We start from the raw sequence: 23,231 nt of genomic DNA on the forward strand, positions 1-23,231 counted from the left end.
ACTTACATCAAAAATGTGTTCTCAGGCTGATAGTAAGCATACAAAGCATTTGTACCCATGTTTACACAGCTGAAACGATCCATCATTGGCTGATATATTGTCCTAATTTTATTTTTGAAAACTGTTAATTAATACTCTTTCAGGGAGGCAAAGTGTTCAAATCACTTTTTGGTTCCACTGCTCACAATTCACACATAAATGCTTCCTGGGAGAAACAGCTTAGAGTAGGTTTTCTTCCCCTTAAAGGGTCACAAGCCAAAAACATTGGGAACCACTGAGTTAGACTGTCTTCTTGACGGACAAGACATACTCAGCCTGACCGAGGTTGAGTGTGTTTTATGTAAGTCTCTAAAGCACATTGCCCTCCTCACCTTGACAGTCGAAGCTACCTCCTCGGGCAGCTGCACATCCAGGCCCTCCTTGCAGGTGTACAAACAGTCGATCACCTTCTTGTTCTCCAGCTTGCCAGAGCGGATCATCAGCCCTGCAAGGTTCCCCCGGAAAAACTGAGCCATTCGAGCGTTTCCGCCTGGGTACGCCGGGATGGAGATGAGGAGAAGAAGACAGTAACACACACACACACACACACACAGACAAAATAGTTACTCGAGTGTACTTTACACAGACTTCACCTTTTCTGGGCTGACGACTCAAGCATGCCGTCTCAATCTGCAAAGCCGACGTGAATGGTGTTCATGCAAGTTAGTATGTGTGCCCTTACAAGGCCTGAGGCCCATAGAGCAAGACAGGAGAACGATGGATGAGATTAAAAACGTCTTAGGCACATGCAACATCTGCATTAACAAGGTGGACTGCTGCATGCCTTACTGTGGGGGAAAAAAATGGCATCAACAAAAAAAAAAAGGAAACTCAAAGAAGGGATTATCTTAGATAGCGATGAAATCAATCCTCTTTAGTCACCTTATTTTTACAAAATAATGGAAACATCTTGAGGATTGCAAAATTCTCAAAATATGCAAAAAAACGATCAGAAGTTTGGAGCCTTGAAATAACAATAAAACTGTATTTCAATATTTCTGTGAGATGCATCAATTCTGCTGAATGTGAGGTGAGAGAATCGTGTCGTGTTTCTACTAATCCATACTGAGCAGAATCTGCACCGCTGCAGAGACGAACCTGGATCTCCACATCTCAAGGTCACACAGTAATTCAGTGGTGTGTGTGTGTGTGTGTGTGTGTGCTGCTGTAGCTTTGTTATCTGATACGGAGGAGCTACTGCTTCTGACCTCAAGGTCATGTTCTGAAAGAAGAGCCTGCACGGCCAAAATACTGCAGCCAGGTCAGAGTTTTGTGCTCGTTATGTGTCTATTTCTGTTCTGCTTGTGTATCAGGTTGTGGTGGAAAAACAACTGTCAAATAGCTGCAGTGAGAACAGTGTATGAATGGAGGATGAGGAGGACGCAAAAGAAAGTCAGGCAGCATTAAAAAAAAATCACACCGGTTTGATTCATACTGCATCATGCTCGAAATAGTAAAAAGAGATCATCTAGAATGAATGTATGGAAGTCATTCTAGTCGAAATGGCGTGAGGATGCGGTTAGCGTGGTGGGACATTGTAGACACATGGACATATCTGAGGAATGAGGGAAAGACTTGAGCAACCTGAGGTGGGCTCAGAGACTGTCTCAGTGTCATTGTCATGTCCTGAGTTTTCTGTAGAGGACAGAAACAAGAGAGCAGGAGGAGACAGGGAAGAGGGTTGAGGATCTGTGGGAGAGATTCAGATGCTACATACGAGGTCATGGTCCATCATTTGGGAACTAATGTTGTATAAAATAACATGCTGACTACGTTTTAAACAAGCTCTAATCAACAGGAATAAAAGATAATCAGGTAGCATTAAAAACATATGTTACAGAAGCAGAATGAACATGTGTTCCTTTAAAAATATATCTCTACTTCATACTCACTTGTAAATTAATACATTTTGTCATATAAGAGAGTTCTACCTGATTTTGCAGCATTTCTCAAAAAATTAAAGGATGTACCTTGCCAGCAGGCACCAATGGTGAGCTGAGTTTCGATCTTGGAGGTGTGCAGCGGGTAGTCCTCTGTAACTAGGAAGGGCTCAAAGGTAGTCCCGTCCACAAACAGGGACACAGTGGGGAACTCCACATTCAGCACGTAATGATGCCACTCTTTGTCACACACCTGTAAAGACCAACAGGAGGAATGAAATGGTGAAATCAGCACTATGAAAGTTAAAAAGCACGCTGTGACTAACTCTTGGTTTGAAAAACATGCCGTCACAGGCCGTCATTCTCTAAACTTTGGCGTGCTTTAAGTTTGGTAGTAGAAGCAGCTGACCTGGTCGAGTTTCCAGTGAAACTCTGCTGGTTTGTAGTTCTCAGTCTCTGATGGATCCTGGCGGAGGAGAAGGATCAGCCTGCAGTTGTGCACGTAGAGCGAGTAATGGTGTCTGTTCATCTCTGCACGGGAGAATATGAGAGAGGAATAGGAAACTGTTTGTTTGAAAATATTTAGAGGATGAGTGGTGATCATTTTTAATCAACTACCCCACCACATGACAGAAAAGACGACATTTATTAGCATTTTTAAATCAACTACTAAACAACTGCTGTTTATAAATGCTGCAAGAAGCAAATAAGCAACTATGACAGTAAGATAAAACATTATAGAGGAAAAATTCTGAAATCTTGTGTGGCTTACGGTATTACTTTATATTTACAGCTGATGACTAAACAAAAGTGTGCAGTAAGTTACTTGCAAGCAGGAGCTTGTTAGCAACGTTCCTGATGTTTAAAAAACAAACGACCTTTGACATATATAACTGCTCCTACTGGGATTTCTCATCAGCACATGACTATTCCATCAACAGCATTTCTTGTTCTTATAATTTATAACATGACTTAACAAGTTCTCAAAAACTTGTTTTTGAAACAGGTTCCTCGGCCAACTCCCAAAAAAGTTATTATTCTTTTATAACGGCTCTTTAATATTTTCTTGGGAGGAGGCCGGCAAATATCAACAGAATTTTAAAAAGTCAGGATTCATCTGCACATGTAAACTTCACACCAAACACCAACTGGTTTTTAATCCTTGAAAAGATTCAAAGGTTTATAATACTTTTCCAAATATAGAAACGGTCTATAACAACCGACTAGAATCTGTCATGTGAGGTCATGTGATATGTTTCTTAGGAGAATATCAAGATGTAGGTGCAGATCATTTAAACAGAAAGTGAAGTTATCATCCCTCAACAGACCACAAAAGCTGCGTCTTCCTCTTGCTTGAGTAGCATAATCAACAACAGTGGGACACACTTAAAGGAATACAGTAACAGCCTTCTGGACTCAAGCCTGATAATAATTTTATGAACATTTATATACTTTAGATTATTCATTCTAAGGGACAATCATGACTATGGTAACATCCCTGCCTTGGGAGAAACTAAAGACCTTGCCAAAGGAGAAATGACTGGTGTTTACTACTATAATTGTCAGGAAGTTGATTCAATTTTCATCTTGAAATATTATTTTTATGTAAAAACTTGCTGGTAGTATATTAACAGATTTGTCTGCTTGCTTTTTTTTTTATAACTCCAATACTTTGGATTTATGATGCCACTCAGACTATGAAACACATTTTAAGATGATGACTTGTAATGTTCATTTCAGAGATTCATTTGATAATTAACATAATTGTTCCGACCCTTCTGTCGTCACATTGGTGCACCAGAAATGTAAAGTCCCATGTTTTACAGTTTTAGTCTTTAATATGTATTTTCAGTATTAAGAATTTAAGACTGACAAATGAGCAGAATGTGAGATGTTCATGTTTCTGTGAAGCAGACACTGTGCTGAATGGAGGTCACGAATAGTGCTGAGATCATGGGTCTGGGAGCTTCCTGTCCAGGGCACAGCCGTTCTGATGTAATCCTTCTTATATAAGCAGTGAGACAGAAGCTGATGAACAGCCCCCCTTCACGGGCCATGGCAGAGACTTTATAGTCAATAAGATCAAGGAGCTCGAGACCACAGGCAAAATTTACAACTAGTGACAAAAACGGAGAGGTCAGCGAGCACTCGGCAGAGGTGAAGAAGAAAATATAAAAGGAAGTGTGCTTCCATGTGTTAGCCGGCCAGCTGAGCACAAACTGATTATAGCCTCAAGTTACAATGTTTTTATTAGAGGCATATTTTCAGACACCATATGTGTGGCAATAATGAGTATGTAACTTTGATGCCAGGATAATTGAAAGCAGGTTTTATATCTGTTAGTAGACATTGATATTTTAATGTAATGCAGTTTGCTGAAATCATTTCTGATCATAACAATGATTAATACTTGTATGGTACAAGTCATAGTATGATATGGTTTTATGTATTTTTCATGCTGATTTATGTGTTTTTACTGGAATTAATTACTGTATAAATAAGTTTATTCACATTGAACTTCAGAATTTGACTTAGAAATGTTTCTTAAATGAACAAGCCTTTTGTTTAACAAACTGTACTGACGTAAACAACCCTTAACGGCACCTGAAACGTGAACAACTTGAGTGTGAATAGCTATTAGTCGTCATTTAAGTTTAGTCTATGTATTAGAAAACCTGCCAATAAAAGTGGTTTACATCCATATTTTGGTGGGTTGGCTACCCTTGCGGTTACATTTGGATCATGAACTATATCTTAAATTATGCATGTTTATCGAGTGGTTTTAAAAATGGCTACCAGCAATCCAATCCTTTTACAGTCCACGTGCAGCTAAAATATTTATTCCAGTCAACTGTGAAATGATTCGACTCTTTTCATACCTGTCTTGTCAGAGTTGCAGAGGATGGTCTCCTTCTCATGGGCCCCGGGGCCGTGTCTCATCCAAACAGAGATGGTGAACGGCTCCTTCAGGCTGGTGCTCACCATGCCGTCAGGAACCTTGATGGCCTGGGTGCCATTGAACTCAAACACCTGGTCGCTGTCGTGCCCGTTATCAGTGGGCAGCCCCACTGTCCAGTTGGCAGAGCTGCTGGGTGCAGGCAGGAGCTCCACGGTGCCGGAGCTGGCTCCTAAAAAAAATACAATCAACAAGGACAAAAGCGATTGGATTGGACGACTTTGATACCAACTACTGATGAGGGTTTCCAGTGGATTCTCCCACTACGTTAATTAAAATTCTGCCAATGTGTTAAGTATTGTTGGCTAGCAGTTACTTACCACAAAGCTTGTGCAGGGACTTCTCAGAGTAGGTGTCACGGTCACATCCCTTTCCAATATGGTTGGTTTCCAGTTCAATACTGGCTTGGATGGAGGTGATTGGCTCGTCACAGGTCTCTAAGTGCATGCTGGGGAAAAGGGCCAGACTGCCTGTGCCAGGTTCGTATTCAATCCTCTTATTGAAGCCTGAGAAGAGAAGAATGAAAAGATGTCCTTCAGCACAGCACCGATAACAGCCGAGCAGTCAATACTGGGCCTGTCAATAGTAATTACTCATTAAGAAGTACTTCAGTGCTTTCAAATATAATGAAAGGCCTTATGGCTTAAATAACCTTATAGACAATGGCGGTCTGTGTGGACTTTGCATTGGTGGATTGCTTTTGTTCACCACAGACGCACCTGAACAATGATGGTTGGCGAGCTACAGCGATTAGAGGAGAGCTTTGATACCTTGCCAGCTGGGTTTGCAGGTTGGCTTGACGCTGATCTTGACCAAAACGTCCTCAGAGGCGCGGTTCTTTCCACAGTCGTAGGCCGTCACGGTCAGCTTATACATGCGCTCTTTGCCGTAGCTCAGTTTCTCTGTGTTCTTGATGAAGCCTGAGCAAAGCAGGAAAAAAACAAAGGCAGTATAAGTGCCTGTGCTGCTCTTTGTTTGATTTCAAAGCTGCAGCAATTCTAGGAAACAGTCAAACTGTCAAACTTAAGTAAAAGCATAATAATTTGACTGACATCTCTTAGGGCTACATTGTAATATTTTAACTTCCATCATTCATCATTAGCAAGCTAATGTATATACAGAGTCTGATTGGCATGTAAGAGATTAAAAAGAAACTGATGGAATTTGTTTGACTAAGTTGACTCATCTCAGGTTCTTTTCATATTTCCCACTGAAACACTAATTATTTATCACAGTTGAGCAACATTATGTATCCTCACACTGATCGTTGTTCTCACATTGTCACCTTTTTACCGCAGCCAGAGGCCATATCAGCTGAAACTGGATATCTGATGTTTTGGGGTTTTTTTGTACAGGATCTTTCATTTTGTGTTATGAGACACAAAGATAAATAATCCTACAATCCGATATGAGCGGCTGACCGACTCCGATGACATTTCAGGGGGCTATCATTATCTCGCACTGCAACAAGCTGCGGTGAATTCTAAATGACGGTCTCGCAGCACCATTGTTTTCACAGATCAATAGACAATGTGATGTGTGTCAATAAAATTGAGGCTCTTAGGCATGCGCTGCAGCTTTTTCCGCCAGGCCCTGAGACACGGCTGCTTGGTTGAAGGTCCTTACCGTCTTTGTCGATGGTGAAGGGCACATCAGGGGTGACGATCTCGTAATTGCAGATTTGGCTAAACTGGAAAGAGCAGTCGGCGTCGACCGCCTCCACCTTCAGGATGCTGTCATACTTCTTTCCCTCGATAACGGTGGCTTTGTAGGACTTCTCCTTGAACACCGGTGAATACTCATTGATGTCGTTCACCTGGATGTGGACAGTGGCCCTGATAGGGACAAAGTCAAGGTAGGACACTTTGTCAGCTGGGGATGTTCAAACAGATAGTCAGCAGCAAGAGAGAATTTTAACCAAAGCATAATATTCTATTGTCAAGAACAGAGGGAGAGATGTGAGGCAAATATACTGCTGGAGGTGAAAGGGACAGGTGCATGCAGGTGTTCTGAAAACAACAGGAAGTCAGTTATTGTAGTTTGGCCCATTTAGCAGCAGTGGCTGTGAAACACAGCTTATGAAGGCAATTTAAGTACTTTAAATAGCAAAGTGGGACTCTTTTTGATATCAAGAGCATTGTAGCCTGAAACTACATGAGCTACATCAAAACATCACAAATACAATGGACAGTACCTCCAGCTGGGTTTACTGATATGACTCGAGAGACTCACCGCGGCCTCAGTGTGTGATTTGTTAAGAAAGGCTAGCTAACGATAACATGCGTCCTGCACCACAAACTGAGACAGAAGAGTCAGTGAAGGATGTGTGTAAGGTGAACCTGAAGGCAACAGAGGCCTTAAAATAAGTTTCACCTCACATGACAAAAGCAGAAAAGGCCGACAGCATCGTGGAAACATTCACACAGACATTCATAAGATAAAGTTTAAGACATAGTAAACATGATGACAAAGAAAAGCAGCAAATCTTCACAATATAGAAGCTGGAGACAATGAATGTTTGGCACTTTTGCTAGAAAAAATGCCTATTAATTTACTGTCAAGTGACTCATCACTTAATCAATTAGTTGTTTCAGCTCCAATCATTTGCTCTGAGGTGACGATCCGAACGCAAGACTAATCCAAAAATATTTTTATAATGAGTTTCTTCTCATTCATTCGTCTCCTCTGTCCGACTGACTGTGCCGTGATTATTTCAATTGTAGTCCACCTGAACTGAATCTAGTTAAGACAGAAACTCGGGTTTAGATCGGGAACAGAGCTCTTCTGAAATGGCAGCGGTGACTCACTTGTGGGATTTCTTCATGTTGGCGCCATCGGGACCTTCTCCACAGTCGTACGCTTGGATAGTGAAGGTGTGCTCCTTCTGCAGCTCGCAGTCCAGCTTGTCCTTGGCCCGGATGACCCCCTCGCCAGTGGACTTGTCCAGGACCACTGCCTCGAAGGGGACATTCTGCCCGTGGATCCTGAAGCCGCAAATCTCACCTGAACACGTCAAAAGCCAAAATAGAGTTTGTCAGTTAGAATAACTGACAAGAGGTATAAAATTTCATTTTTCAAATGAAAAATTATGTTAACAACAAAACCATAAATTCACGCAAAAAAAAGAAAAGAAAAAAAAAAGATCAGCCACAGGTTTTGGGAGCCAGGGAGTTGTAGATTGGGGTGGGTGGTGTCTGTGGAGGAAGCTCAAAAGCACTGTCATATGGGTGAGTTCAGGGAGGGGGGGGGGGGGGGGGGGGGGGGGGGGGGGGGGGTTGGGAGAGGGTGTGGGACATTTAGTATCATATAGAAGACGGAGTGTCTTTTCCAAGCCACTTGAAAACATTGCATCCAGTCATGCAGGCAGAAACCGAAAAGATGTGGACAGGCATTTCACAGGAGTACTTAAGATATTATAAATCAAAGCCATGAAACCAAGCCCAAACAGTAAGTACACAGAGAGCAGTGTTTGCAGTGAAGATCATTTATCTCTGTAATGAATAAAAATTACAGCCTATCTTAAGGGAGAAACAATAATTAACATAAAGAAAAGAAAGAAAAGAAAAAATCCTTTACAAAAGGAAGCATTGCAATACGGTGATCCAGCACCAATTCAGTCTGTGAAGAAAAAATAAAGTCTCAGACAGACAACACCGCTAATATTGTTTTTTTTTTGTTGTTGTTGTTGTTGTTGTTGTTAAAGTTAGTCTTCCTGTGTAATTTAGCCTCTTACCCAAAACTACTGCAAAATGAATCCAAATCATAGATAGAAATCATAGAGAACTAAACCGGCACAATAACAGTATTGAAAACAAAAAGTACTGGATGAGAACTGGGGTTAGAAATATCAACTTGCTTGACATCCACATCAAATGAACTGCAGCCATGCTAATGGTGGAGATTAGTGGTGGAGAATTAACTCAAGAAATCCACTGAGGCAAAGATGCAACAGAAACTTTGCTGCAGCGGAGAGAGTTTGCATTAGTTAACAATCTCAGCAGCTTTCATTTGAAGACATAAATGTCAGAAAAAAGTCCACAGGAGTCACTGTACCTGCACAGATCTGATAGTTCATCCTCTTTAAATACCAATTCTAGTGTCAATTTCTGCTCCAATTGCCGTGGGAGGGTTGTGAAATCGTCTTATGTGGCCTTTTAGATTGTACTTTTATTATTGAATGATCTTCAAATTGGATTTCCTTCCACATTCTTAAATTGAAAGGATTGAATTGGACAAAAATGGCAGCAAAGTGACTGAGAACTCCTGTTTTTTTTAAGCAGCTTTCTGTTTCCTGGTGATAGCTGAAAAACTGTTAGGGTCTGCAAACTGCAATGGATGTCTCATGCACAGATATTTCTAAGAACAGTCAGCCCCACATCACACTTTTCATCCAGCTGTTGGAACTCCAAAAAATTTAGGGTGAGAAAAAAATAAAGTCGAGAAAAAACTAATGAGGGAGATTACAGAACATGGCGAGAGCTTCTGTGTAAAAGTGTGGATGCTGTTTTTTTTTTTTGCGTTAGTGGGTTAATAGTAACAACTAAGCACAAGGCAGAAGAAAGAGCCCAAGATCACCTTCTTCAGTGAGGGTCACCTCAAAACTCTCTACAAGGAAGGGAGAAGAGATAAACCCAGGTCAGTTAAAGAAGGGTTAGAAGCTCAGAGAAAAACACAGAGAGGACAGGAAGGAAACATACGCTCGCTTTATGCTTCAGAAAAAAAAAAGCTCATATTCAGTTCCTCACAAGCAAAAACTCATCTGCCAGTTGAAAAAAAAAACATTTATGAAAAGCCGGTTGTGTCAAAGTCTTTGCAGTTTTATTAATGACTCAGCAAATCCTTTTAGAAGAAGCGAGTGAAAATGTGACAAAAATCTCACGTTTAATGTCACAAGTTCATCTTACTTCTAAAAAAAAATGCACATATATTTTCTGGAAAACTAGTTGGCGGGTTAAATAATTCACTTTGTTTGATAATGAAAAATGTAAAACATATAAGTACGAATGAATAAAATGATCATGTTTATGAAGTCCTTCTCTGTTTTAGCTGATTGTTTTAAAGCTGTTTCAGGGCCTCCGCTGGGTTGGACCTGCTCGTTTGGTTTTCACCTACTAAACAATTACAAATGGATTTCACATTAGTGGCTGCTGTTAAGGACCAGTCATGCAGTGGGCAGTGGGAGTTGTGGGCCTCCGTGCTCACCACAGCTCTAATGACCGGCTCACAGCGGGGCTTTAGGAATTCCTCACAGGTCACACGGGCCTCTCGGTTCAGGTCGGGTCAGCCATCATAATGACTGCGGCGTATTGATTCTACAGTCTTGACCTGCTGTGCTCATTTTTCCTTGTTGGTACTAAATAAATGCAGGGAATTATAATCTGATATATTAGGCTAATGGATCAGTATGTTGTATATTCATCTGCAGCTGTTGGCAGGAACTGTGTTGCAGAAACAACACTTGTCATGAGAGGAGAACATTTTCTTCTGTTCCCTTGTCTAATGTTCCTACACGAATCAAATAACCCAGATCTGGTGCATAAATGCTCCCTGCTTTGTGTTCGGCACTTGTTTTAGAGCACAGTCATCCGTGAACACTGAGCTCATTTTCAAGTTTGCGAGAGTTTAGCTTATTAACTATTTGAGATCCGATCGGCCTGACTGAACTCGCCACACGGATATGCACTTAGAAACAGTCCCACAGTACTTCACTCTAAAAATCTCATAAAGTGTGTCCTCATTCAGGCTAAAAAAAATTCACCTGTTCACACTTGAGAGCCTGTGATTGGGCTTCTATGGCCTGTGGGTTAGCTTCACAGTGACCCTTGTTAGTTGGCACGGACGGAGCGACTAGAAGGGGGCTGGCACGACAGAGCCGGTCACCCCTGCTGCCACGTGAAGCCAGATTGCTGGCTCTGTCTACTGCAGAGAGCTAGTTCACAGGGACACACAGTCTATTCGCAAAATCCCGGTTCATCAAAAAGGGAGCACCGGCTGAAAGAAGTGGGGACACCAAACTGTATTCAACGCCAATTTACTGTGAAAGGAGACAAACATCATGGAGAGAAAGGGGATATTATTTGATTCCCTGCCCTTCAGAAATAACGGGCCTCTTGCTGAGGTTGTCCGCCTTAAAAACCGTGCCGATCGGCTCTTGTAAACAATCAAATTTCACATGACTTTGTGAAGAAAATCACATTTGGCGTCTCCTCTGACAGGCACGTGGATGGAAATGCCTCACTTGCAAAATCAGGAGAAGTAATCTGAGATAAAAAAAAAAAAAAATGGCCACATCAAGTGGAGTGAGAGCACAGAGTGTGAGGGGAGCAGCGGACAAAAGATCGCACGACTCATGTGATGTGAAATGGTGGGAAATCATTTCCAGTGCTGTGATGCTTTGAATCCTGGCCAAAGTCGATCCTGATGTGATTAAAAAAAAAAAAAACCCCAGAGCCGATGCTGCCTCGGAACATAAAGCACACTAATTGTCCCTCTCCACTGGAGGGGGAGGAAAACATGAAAGAGTATTTTGATCTGAGTATCAAAAGGGCCAATGTTGAGGATATGGTAGCCAGCTGCATTACAGTATGACGGACATGTCATAAAAAATCTAATCTGCCTTCGAGTCACACAGGTTTGCTACCAGAAGAGCATAAATGAAAAGATTATTCATCGATGAACGAGGCAAAAAGGTAAACTTTGTCGTTCTTCTTCTTCTGAGTCAGTGATTTGTATAATCGCACATATAAAAATGACTGACAGATAATAAAAACACCCCAAAGAGAGACGGACCTTCACATATTAACCAAGACAGAATCTCAAAGCATTTTGCTGACACTAGATTTAAACGTTTCATTTACAAGAATTATCAGTTCAATGTATAAATAATCTATAAGCAAAATGATGTCTTTAAACATACACACCAATATCCTATAAAATTCACATACATGAACAATTTATCTGAATCCATCATGTGCAACACAACCTCAAAGCTTTATGGGTACAGAGTAATTAATGCATTTTCTCTATTATTGAATGTGAAATGAGTAATTCCATGTAAAGTGAAGCTGTGGGAGTAAAAGAACAGCAGCAGCAGCATTAAACCTCCTCTCTCACCTGCGTAGCGAAGAGGAGCGTCCTTGTCCAGAGCAATTAGAGGGGGGTCCAGAAGTACTTTGTCATCATTTTCCGTTACGATCCCGTGGTACGTCGTCTCAATCCATGGTTTATGCTTATTGACTGTGAGGAACAGAGAGAGGAAAATGTCAGTATCCTCTTAAATGTACAAATAAACGTCTTGATAGGCGACTTGTTTTTCTTTCACTGGCACTAATTAGCGATTCACATCTGTTTTCTCAAATCACTAGTTTGACTTTTATCTTTCCATCCGATGCAGCTTAAGTACATTTTTAATGGAGGGTTTGGGTTCGGCTTTTAATATTATTTTTAGAAAGGACCACACATAAAGAAGGGGTTCTAAATGTCACGTCTAAAGGAGGACCAAGAACACGCGGGGTTTCAGAGGGAGGCTAAATCAGCCAGTGTAACGTTTGGCGGGATGAAAATCTGCTGCTCTTGACCTTCCGTTGATCATCATTCTCCATAAATCTACAACATACTGACGCTACATTGTTCAATTCATCTACACTGAGGACTGTAATGTCCCACAGTCCATATCAGTTAATGAGTTTTAACAGAAGGTGCTAACAGCTCGGGTTATGACTTTCAGACCGGCGTGTGCGGTAGTAGTCGGGTCGTTTATAGCTGCGTGTGCTCGTCGGTTTGGGAAGCATCCCGGCTACAGACAGGCACAACTCTGATGTAGCTGGCGGTTGCAGGGGAAAAAAAAGCTGCAGTGAGTGACATATTTGGGCTGGCTTAGAAAACAGCGTTGACGCAGGGGGAGATGCAGCTCTCTTACAGCCAATATGTGTTCGCTCCAGAGTGAGAGGAGAGGATGGCATTCCTGTGCTACTGATCTGCAAAGGTGATGCTGACTATGACTGACAAGCACACTGTGGGGGGTGGGGTGGGGGGGGGGGCAGATAGGCTGGGAGAGGTAACAGGACCAGGCACTTTTCCTGAGAACAAGACGCTAACACAAAAAGCAAGCGTTACCGTTACATAATTGCTTTGTGCAAGACCCATTTTCAAGCAGCTTCACTCTTTCTTTGTTCTTTGATCACATGGATTGTGCCTCTCAGTGTTTGAAATTTTTCGAATCATTATTTTCTCGAAGAAAAATAGGCAATATTCTATGTCTTTTTTTGTAAACTACTAAAAAATATAATAAATCCAGAGCTCGTTGAAATCTGGTCAGACTCACCTAAACCCCACCGTCCTTATTCAAAAGGTCAATATCAATGTAAACGGTCATACATTCAAGCTAATCGAGGTTAACAGTGAACTGCTGTGATAGCCTAAACAACCTACAGCAGAAAATCATCGACCACAGCACAACAAGCACGTGGCCCGAATGTAATGTAGGAAAAAGCTCTGGTTACATAAGAATTCATCCAGGGTTATCTATAATCTATTTGATAGAACCTATAAAGCATCATCATTTGCCAGTGGTGATATCTGGGAGTTTAATTTGAGATATATTGAAAGACTTGATCAATATTGTCATTCTGTGTGAATAAGCCCCAAACAAAAATATGACTTTTAGCGAGTAAGTTAAATATTAATCAGTGATGAACATTTTCTCCTTTCAGTTATACCACTGCAGGATGAGAGTGTCCTGCTGAGCTTCTGAAATAAAAGAGCCATTTTATTATTGTTCAACTAAAACCACTCATGAACATATTTCCAACTTATTTGTGCTATTTGAGCTTACATGGTGCACTTTTATATCTTACGGGCAGCTGTAGGTGTGTTTTCCAGCAGCTTAATACCTTGTTTTTGTATGTAATTACATAATTTTACTATGATGCAGCCTTTAAAACCAGGAAAAGACAACACTTAGGCCATATCACGATATTACAATATCCAATATCTAAGACGATATCTAGTCTCATATCATGACACTGATATAATATCAACATTTTCTCCAGCTCTAGCATTATTGTACCTCAGTGTAGGTTAAAAAAAAAAAAAAAAAGTTGCATCTACCTTAATTAAATCACTGATTTTTAAGTGACCTAAATCAAACACACCCACAGTGTTACATAACTAACAGGTGCATTCAAGGTGTGGCAGAAATGTTCACGGTGGATCCTCTGAAGAACGTCTACCTTCAGTGAGGAGTGGACTACCTTTCTGCTATTTTTGACTGTTAATCCCTGTTACAGTTGTGGCTGCAGAGCTCATTCAGCTCATTATGATGTTGAGTGGACTACTGATATTATGCAAGATATTTGAGGACCTCACGGAGCACATACGGCTCACAGAGTACAGTTCAGACGGGCGAGTACAACAATAAACTCACTGATGGTTGCGACTCGCTCTCCAGAGGGAAACGTCAACAACCGCTGTCTTGCGTAGCAATGTAGCAGTGTGTGTGTGTGTGTGTGTGTGTGTGTGTAAAAACTGTGCATGCTCTCTTTTAATATGTGTTTGAGTGCTACAGCTGCTGTGGAGTTATTATTGTACATGTAAGTGTTGTCTGTTGGTGATATTTTATCTGCTTTTAATTCTATAAGAAGTGTGTCCGGCTATTTAAGTAAAGTAGCTTAACAATGTTTGTTGCATCCGCCACAATGAGCACTCATAACTCTTTTTATTTATTGTCAGTCACTTTTATTTAATTGTCTGAGTTTTGTCCTATTTTCTGGTCATGTTTTTATATACTTTCAGTTTTTTCACACTGATGACAAATCCAAAAAACTGGTAAAAGGAGGATACGAGTGGAGATGCTCAATATTACCAGTGCTTCAATTACCTACTGAAGCCCGTCCTCTAGCCAACGTTTATCCAATTAACGGTGCACAATGACACATTCTGAGTACAGCAACATTCATTTCAACAGGCAACATTATTTCAATAGACAGCATTAATTACTGTGTCTCCGTTGCAAAATATTGGAGCCATTCATGTATCCGCTGAGCCTGACAAAACAAAAACGTTGGCACACGTGCGCTCCACGACGGTACATGTGACCTGCAATTTGTATATTTAACGACTGACAGTGAAACTAATATACTCACCGTTTAACACAGAAATGTTACAAAAACTTCTTATAAGTCATTTCTCTCCAGCTGACTCTAACAGCTCCTTTTGTGTTTTACATGATTTACACATTATATCCAGAGTTAATGACTTTTTTTTTCCTCCTGAGAGTCTTTACGGTTAAAACCTAATTACAATATGTTTTGCAGTGAAATTAAATTCACAGTGTTTCATGATGCAGAAACCCACAACATCACACATTCATCATCTCACTAATAAGCAGAGGCCTGATGTTCAATAACACAATCTGTGCTGCAATTATATTATGACTCCACACACTAACCAGATAAAAAAAAAAAAAAAAAAAAAAAGAAAGCCTTCAAAAACGTAAATACATGATGTGGATGTTTGCAGACGTCATTACATGTCAGTCTGCCAAATCCAATTTGAGCGAAGCAAATGACTTGCGTTGTATGTCATTACATAATTTAGTGTAATTCTCAGTGATTACACGATCAATGAAAATTAATTACGAGCTACTTGCACAGGGTTGCTGTAATGTGGGCACCATTATGAATGAGAATTACCCACTAAACTATTTATTCCGGTGAGAAAAGTCCTAACAGAGGTTTCCTCAAACTGAAGGGAAACATACTTTCAAAATCTGTCACAGTGAGTAGAAATGTTTATTATGCCTTATGACATATTTAAAAACTATCAAATCCACTGGTTGCAGCATTAAATAATGACATTATGTTACAATCACTGACAGAAATATATTTGATTGTCATAACAAAGAATACATCCGTACTCACTACATTTAGTACAAGTATTTTGGGGAGATTTTTAAAGCTTTTATTAAAGATTTGACAGTAGAGAGATGACAGGAAATGAAGGGAGCGAGAGAGAGATGGGGAACGACATGCAACAAAGGTCCTCAGCCGGACTCAAACTGGCGACGTTACAGTTCATAGTCGGCGCCATAAACCATATTTGTCAAAAAGATGCAAAGTATGTGTAAATATAATTCAGCACTACTAAAAGCAAAGAAGGGAACGATATAAAAATGACTACAGTGTCCACTCAGACAGTTCTGTTGTAAAGGGGGCTTTGCCAAAATAAATAATTTTTCATTTAACCAATTACACGGACTCATATCACTTTACATTTCTGGTTAAATCCTTTCCTGCACAAGTGGTTCTTGGTGAGAACGAGTTAACGTGTTTGCCAGTAATTTGGAAATCGATCAAACCCAATAAATCGTCTTTTGCTGAGTGTCTCGTGACCTGAAGTGAATAGGATGTCTTTAGACAGATTGCCAGGCCAGACTACTATAATAATCTGCTTTAGCTTCCACAGAGTCACAGTTACTGTTAGCCAGGTCACATGTGGGCCTCACTCGGGGATTAAAGCAAGAAAAGATTTGTGAGCCTAAAAAGTTGTTCAGGAGGAAATGTGTACAAAGCGTTGAATTAAGTATTATATGAATTTAAAACTGCTCTATGCTCTAAAGAACTTTAACCCTTGCTCATGTTTGTCTGTAAGTCGTTCATGGCCTTCAGCACTGACGTGCACTGAACCAGGACCAGCACTGACTGGCAGCATTCTCAAAGCCTCTGCAGGTAATGATGAAAAACATTTTGGAAATCCTGACCAATAACAACTAATAAACTCACCAAGAAGGCTGTTGGCATGTGCCCTTGTTGTTTACTCCAGTTAAATGTTGTTGCCCTTTAAGGTGCAGTGTCTACAATTTAGTGGCAGGATGGACTTGGCAGAAATGAAGTATAATATTCATAAGTATGTTTTAATTAGTGTATAATCACCTGAAAATCAGAATCGTTGTGTTTTCATTAGCTTAGAATGAGCTCTTTATATCTATGTAAGGAGAGGGTCCTCTTTCATAGAGGCCGCTATGTTGCACCACCATGTTTCTACAGTAGCCAAGAATGGAAAGCACCATGTCCGTTCATACAGCACTCATCTCCAACTTGACCAAAAATGAGCACCTGTCAAGACTTCAAAAAGAGTTATTAGTATTTTATAGAGTCCCACAGTCAGAAAGCACTAAACTAAATACTGCACAGATATAACTAAATGTGGTATTTTGGAAGTCAGTCAACCTTGTGATGTAAAGTCAGACAAAGTCTGATAGATGAGATTAAATCCCAACGATTGTCTGAGATGGGCAGCACAAATCAACTGAAACAAGAGTTAATACAGATATGCTCACAGATGGCAAACCGTGGAGCAGGGAAACGAAATACAGGTGAGTGTAGGTCTATGAGGACAAAAGAGTCAGACCTGGGACGCCTCGCACAAACTCGAAAGCAAAGTGCACTTCCGCTGTGCATTGCCATTAAAATGAAAACCCCTTTGACTCACTTACACCTCCCGTGAGGTGCACGATTTTATTCAAAAGCGTGAAATTGTCACATACATTGTGTGAAATTGCCAACAAGGCCCTTTTGACAAGATATCTTCATCATCCCCCTGCAGTGAAAGCAAAGAACATTTGTTGTGCTGCGACTTGCTTTGCAGAGAAGATTTGACACAGAGCGACAAAGACAGGATTTGCACCAATGCAGACACCATTATTCTTGGAAACTGAGTGATTCATTACATAACATCTATATAACCTAAAAGATATGATTTCTATTTTCATAAGGGAACGAGTCTCTATATTGTAAAGCAGTTTCTTCGGGAGGAGAGGCTTTAGGATTTAGGATGGAATGAGATTAGGAAAGGGGCTTTGACATGTTTGGTGCTGTCTGAGACGAGCCTGCTGATGAAGCACTGAGGATGTTTAAACGTGGAAGACTGCCATTTTCTTAACTTAATTAGGAAACCAATTCATCTAATGCAATGCACACTCACTACTGGCCCAATTACAACCTGCAGACTCAGTCCTTCACTTAAATAAAAGCAGACAGCTAAAGAGGGAAGTTTTGACTCTTTCTAATGAATAATCAATATTAAACAGGTCAAGGCACTTCTGACATACCGCAGACAAGACAAGTTACACGTGTTGTATAAACTGTAAATTGACAGATGTTTTCATAATAATCCAGTGAAATAGGTTTGTTACAAACGTGTCACATGATGCTTAATCCCATGTCGAATGGTTAAAGAGGTCACAATAATTCATTGTATTATTGTGGTTTTGTTTTGTATGAATGATGTAAGCTAGGTATGTAAGGTTGTATGTATGTATTTAAATTTGGGAGATACATGTGTCATGATGCTGAGCCCGAGAAGAATCTCCTTAAGGGGACAATAAAGTATATCTTAACAACGTGGGTCAATGTTACACGTAAACAGTAAAAATGCACTTTCAAAATGGAAGATACTACTCTCAGTATACTTAAAAGACACTTTAAAACTTTAGGACTGTGACACTAATTTTCAAGTCCCTCAGCTATTACAAAATGCCAAAAGTGTTGTCTTTTCCTGCGTTATGGGGTTAAGGAGAAAAACGGACCACAGTGACCCACCATCCTATTTCTAGCACACAGAAATCGTTGGCCTCGATATAAATATTAGATGAAGAGTCAGGATATAAATACACAGATACAGTGGGCTGATACTAGCCTCTTTCTAAATAATAGATATTAACCATGCCATGTCATCCCCCCGCCGGCACCGCAGGTCTACAAAAAAAAGAAGAGTTTATAAAACTTGCCATTAACTTTTTAAACAGTGTCTATCTGAAGAATCCAACAGCAAATTAACTATACTCAAAACTGTATACCAGTACAAAACAAAGTAAGCCAAAATCTGGCAGACACAGGCAGAAAAATCCTTTAAGAAGCCTTTGAGAAATGAATGATGTGTCAGAAGGCATAAGCACAGATGGTGTGCTACTTACAACTCAACAGAGTACCTGGTATGCAATCCTGTTACACAGCAAATAAAGCCAACGACATTTAATCCCATAATGGGATGCGTCTTATTTCATTCAATGACAAGGTCAAGAGACTTGCAGGAGATCAAACAAAGCAACAAAGGCAGCCAAAAGCAAAACGCTGCCAAGTTTTTATTACATATGTCTAACGATAATTAAGTTGCTGCGATAATGTGAGCAAAAAATGTCGCGCCGACATCTGGAGTCTGGAGACTTTTTAAGATGCTCAAATGATTAACGGAGGAAGACGAAGCACATTTCGTTGGGTTTGAAAGACAGCTGACTTCAGTCACGGGAGGGTCGAGGATAAGTGTGATTGTGTCTGCCAAGCTGAGCCGTGCTGTGCTGTGCTGTGCTGTGCCAAGCCATCTACTGATCAGCTCTGTGTCTCTGCCACCTGCACTCTTTCAAACTAGGTTAGGTGTTTTAAAAAGGACCACTGCTGTGAGAAAAATAGTTCTTAAAATTAATGAATCAATTAGTCGATAAACAGAAAATTGATTGCTAACTATTTTGATAATCATTAATCATTTTGAGTAATTTTAAGAAGAAAAAAAATCCCAAATTCTCTTGTTCCAGCTTCTTAAATGTGAATATTTTCTGGTTTCTTTAGTCCTCCGTGACAGTAAACTGAACGTCTTTGAACTAATCGATAATAATCAACAGATTAATTGAAAATGAAAATAACCGTTATGTCGTATACTGAAGGCTTGATCTCTCTTTGTATAGAAACATTGTCTTTTTCTGTGGATTTCCTCTAAAACGGGACAAATAATCCATCAATAGAAACTTCAAGGTGGTGTTTCAGGTTTCTGCGGAGGCACATACTCCATCACTGACTAATTTCACGATCCCCCAAAGAACTGGGTAACATTCACATGGATACAAAGACAAAGCCCCTTTATGGTTGCCTAGCTCTTTTATTGAAGCTTAACCTATACAGTTTGGCTTGTTAACCGTGATGAAATACTTCCTGCGAGAATTTTAGGGCCACAATGGGTCCTGGTAATCCTGAGATTCAACAGGACGCCTGTATAAACTATCTCTCTCTCCCTCTCTCTCTCTCTCTCTCTGCCACTGCTGTGACGTCTCTTCTTCATGGGGGGAAAAAAAAATAAAATCATTCTGCCTCCCCGACGCTTGCCAAGGACTTTGCACGTGTCCAGCTACTGTACAACCCTCACTACTGCCATGGACTAAACCAAATACGATGACTGTTCACCGGCTAGAGGTCACCCTGGGAGGACCGGAGAAATGCACCACAGCTGGCCAGATTGTAGCAGCATCACTGCAGCAGATGATCAGTCAGTAATTATCAGATGAAGCCTGACAATGCCTGGGAACCTCCGAGGGCTTGTTGTGTAATGATGATGGTGCAGCCAAGTGTCAGGCCCGTGACGCGTGGTGGAGCTCTGCTGCCATCGATTTAGCTCATATTTTACATTTGATGGCCCGACAGCCTGCAAGACTTCATCTTCTTTGATTACATGCAAATGTGAAGCTCCACTGCACCCCACTGTAAGGCTGGTCCTGCTACTGAGCAACCACTTGAATGGTTTTGTCCTCAGAGATTCATGATTACAAGTATCACATGGTAACAAAAACTATTAAACTCACTGCAAACAGTTGAACTGTATGACTGTTAGCATGTTTCCATATTTTAAATTATATACTGAGCGGCTGGTGGACTAAAAATTGAGAATAATTACTCTTTGCTCTGGTGCAAATGTTTGATTACCTAGAATAATTAATAAATTAAATTTACTAACAAAACCTGCTGATCACAGACTAACATTGAGTGGCAGCTTGGTCTACGAGCAAATGTTTACAGGCTGCGTTATTATTGTTAGAGACTTAATTAAAGCCTCTCTGTTGCCAGGTTGTTATTCATATTTATCCATAAGCTGCAGCAGTACACTGAAGAAAAGGAGAAGGGAGTGTCTGTGCTCAGGCAACAGTCAGACCTTGAGGTGTTGCCAAGGAGATGGCCAAAAAACACAGTTTTGAACATTTGAACAGCGTCAACTGTGAAAACAGAAAAATATGCAAAATGCACCGTGAGTATGTGAGCAATGACTGATTTTCAGATTCTAGTTACGGCCTGTTTTGTTTGTCGCCACCACATTGCACATTGATTGACCAGTTGACCACCGTCACTGATCAATATCTGCTCACATCCGCAGGGCTGCCTTTTTTTTTTTTTAAATTCACTTGTATATTCTGCAGTTACATCACTATGACTAGTATTTAAAATATATATATGTATATAATCAGATGATCTGCTTAATGAGGCAGCTAAATCTTAGGCTATAGGGAGGAAAAGTATATAAAAAGTATATAAAAAATTATAGTACTTATATAAGAGTAGCCCATGAGACGGCCCCCCCACAACGATATCATCGTCAATCGCGATGTTTCACTGTGGACATCTTCATACGCCATATGACATCGCCCATCCCTAATTCAAAACCTCTGTGCGTGCCAGAAGCCAGGTTTTCCTGAGAGACAGGTGAGCGTTTAATAACCACAACAGGGCTCCTTTCAAGCATGTTTAGAAGGCAGCTTCAGGCCTTACTGATGTCAGACATAAATATCCAGCAGAGACTAACGCAAACTGCAGCCAAATAGGTTGAAGGTATGTGCTGCATGCTAATCGGAGCCAAGGAATGACTTCAATTATTCTGGTGAGTGGCTCTCGTAATTCCGTGTACCAGGAATAACCGATGGCCAATCTGCTCACGGTCTGAAACAGTGGGCACACTTCTCTGTTTGTCTTGCCTTACAAGCTCCTGAGCTTGTTGACGCAAGCCACCTCCATCACAGACTGGGGACTGTTCTGGGAAGCCTTGAAAACCCCGGAACCCCAGACCTCAGGGGCCCCCGCTCCCAAAACATCCCGCTCACACAGGAGAGCCTCTCAGTTTCCCTGCCAGGCAACAGCATTTGTTTGTCCTCTACGCAATCACAACCGCCCAACAGAAACGAACACACCCTCTGCGACCATAGCGGTCCTCTGAAGAGGGGGGCTGGGAGGCCGCGGAGCCTTGAATGCAACTCAATCACTTCTCTGTGTGAGCGGCACAAAAGGGCCAGTGAGAGTGAAGAAGAAGTGAGAGTGAGACCAGAGCTCTACACAGGCGCTCGGGTGTAGCTGACCTGCAGTTCTGAGACGGCAGGTAATGCGCTCTCTGGTTACCTGTTTCCCATGAAGCCTGAATGTTAATGTGGACACGCCCACATGTGAATAGCTCCGCAGTGCCGTTTTTCTCCTGGAAGCAACAGGGCTCCAGGGAGGAGGTATCAGCCTTATAAGCCTCAGATATGGGTTTATATTACACCTTCTTAATAAAAAATAACACAATTATATAAGCATCCTTAGCTATTACTGTCAGAGTTAAGACATTTCAATGTTGACATTCATATTGAAGAATAGGGGATATTTTTTCAAATCTCACTGACATCCACAACATTTTTTTTTTTACAGATTTGAATGGTTTACTGCAATATTATCTTCATAAGTTTCAATGCTGCTTATGTTAAATCAGGTAACTGACAAAACTTATTTGAGCAGGTTCTAATAATTGTCCAATATGAGCATGAATCAATCAAAATCCTTGTTATCCTGATTCACATGGATTTCTCATATTTGTGTTTTCCTGTCTGAATATTACTTTTTGCTCTGCACTTGCAGCTCCAGTGTACAGAAAACATGTACGATCAAGGACTCATGTGAACGTAACTCTTTTCTTGGTAGCCGACACTGTTTCCCAGTCATCTGGCACAACTTAATATTCACAACTGAATGACCCATTCTTGACAGTTCACTGACTCCATTCAGCCTGTGAAGGCACCAATGAGAGGGAAGTCACCACCGGCCCAAATTGGGTCCAGTATTCTCATGGCCTATCTTTCCAACACTAAGTGGCAAATTACCAAATCGAAATGCTTCAACAACTTAGCGCTTTCTGGGGATTATCTCATACACACATTCTTGAGGGGCTTGAGTCGCGATCCTACAAACAGTGACCTCATTGTGACATGCTTAGTCAAGATCCCGACCCTGAAGTCTGGGCCTAAAGGCCCTTTGTTCCTCAGCAAAATCTCTGAAAAACATTCAAGAGTTAACTTATAAGAACAGAGCCTCAGTGAAGGGCAAGAAAACTGTTATTCAGGCCAATACAGGGTAAAACATTTGGCAATGTTTCATATGAAACTCCACAGTGGCAGTATTCAATTTTTAATCCCACTTTAGTAGCATTGCAGGGCTCTTTCATTACTTTGGTCAAGCAGGCTGTCTTTAGTCCTGATGTCTGTTTGTCTGCAGGTTTACCTTGCAAGGCAGCTGGAT

General features: G+C 40.9%; 1 protein-coding gene across 4 annotated transcripts in view; it reads right to left on the bottom strand.

Moving 5' to 3' along the window:
- clstn1 (calsyntenin 1) overlaps window positions 1-23,231 on the bottom strand; it is a 39,311-nt gene that overhangs the window by 10,870 nt on the left and 5,210 nt on the right. Inside the window, exons 2-12 of one of the 4 annotated variants that reach the window (XM_067591957.1) lie at window positions 11,989-12,111; window positions 9,451-9,480; window positions 7,683-7,878; window positions 6,502-6,710; window positions 5,646-5,795; window positions 5,196-5,381; window positions 4,799-5,047; window positions 2,329-2,450; window positions 2,010-2,172; window positions 1,624-1,674; window positions 372-529 (exon numbers count right to left, since the gene is read on the bottom strand). In XM_067591957.1, the coding sequence (XP_067448058.1) occupies window positions 372-529; window positions 1,624-1,674; window positions 2,010-2,172; window positions 2,329-2,450; window positions 4,799-5,047; window positions 5,196-5,381; window positions 5,646-5,795; window positions 6,502-6,710; window positions 7,683-7,878; window positions 9,451-9,480; window positions 11,989-12,111 (1,637 nt within the window). The remainder of the gene's footprint in view (window positions 1-371; window positions 530-1,623; window positions 1,675-2,009; window positions 2,173-2,328; window positions 2,451-4,798; window positions 5,048-5,195; window positions 5,382-5,645; window positions 5,796-6,501; window positions 6,711-7,682; window positions 7,879-9,450; window positions 9,481-11,988; window positions 12,112-23,231) is intronic. The other 3 variants (XM_067591958.1, XM_067591959.1, XM_067591961.1) reach the window with 3 other exon arrangements.

Source organism: Thunnus thynnus, chromosome 6 (genome assembly GCF_963924715.1).
Source record: "Thunnus thynnus chromosome 6, fThuThy2.1, whole genome shotgun sequence".
Taxonomy (NCBI): Eukaryota; Metazoa; Chordata; class Actinopteri; order Scombriformes; family Scombridae; genus Thunnus; species Thunnus thynnus.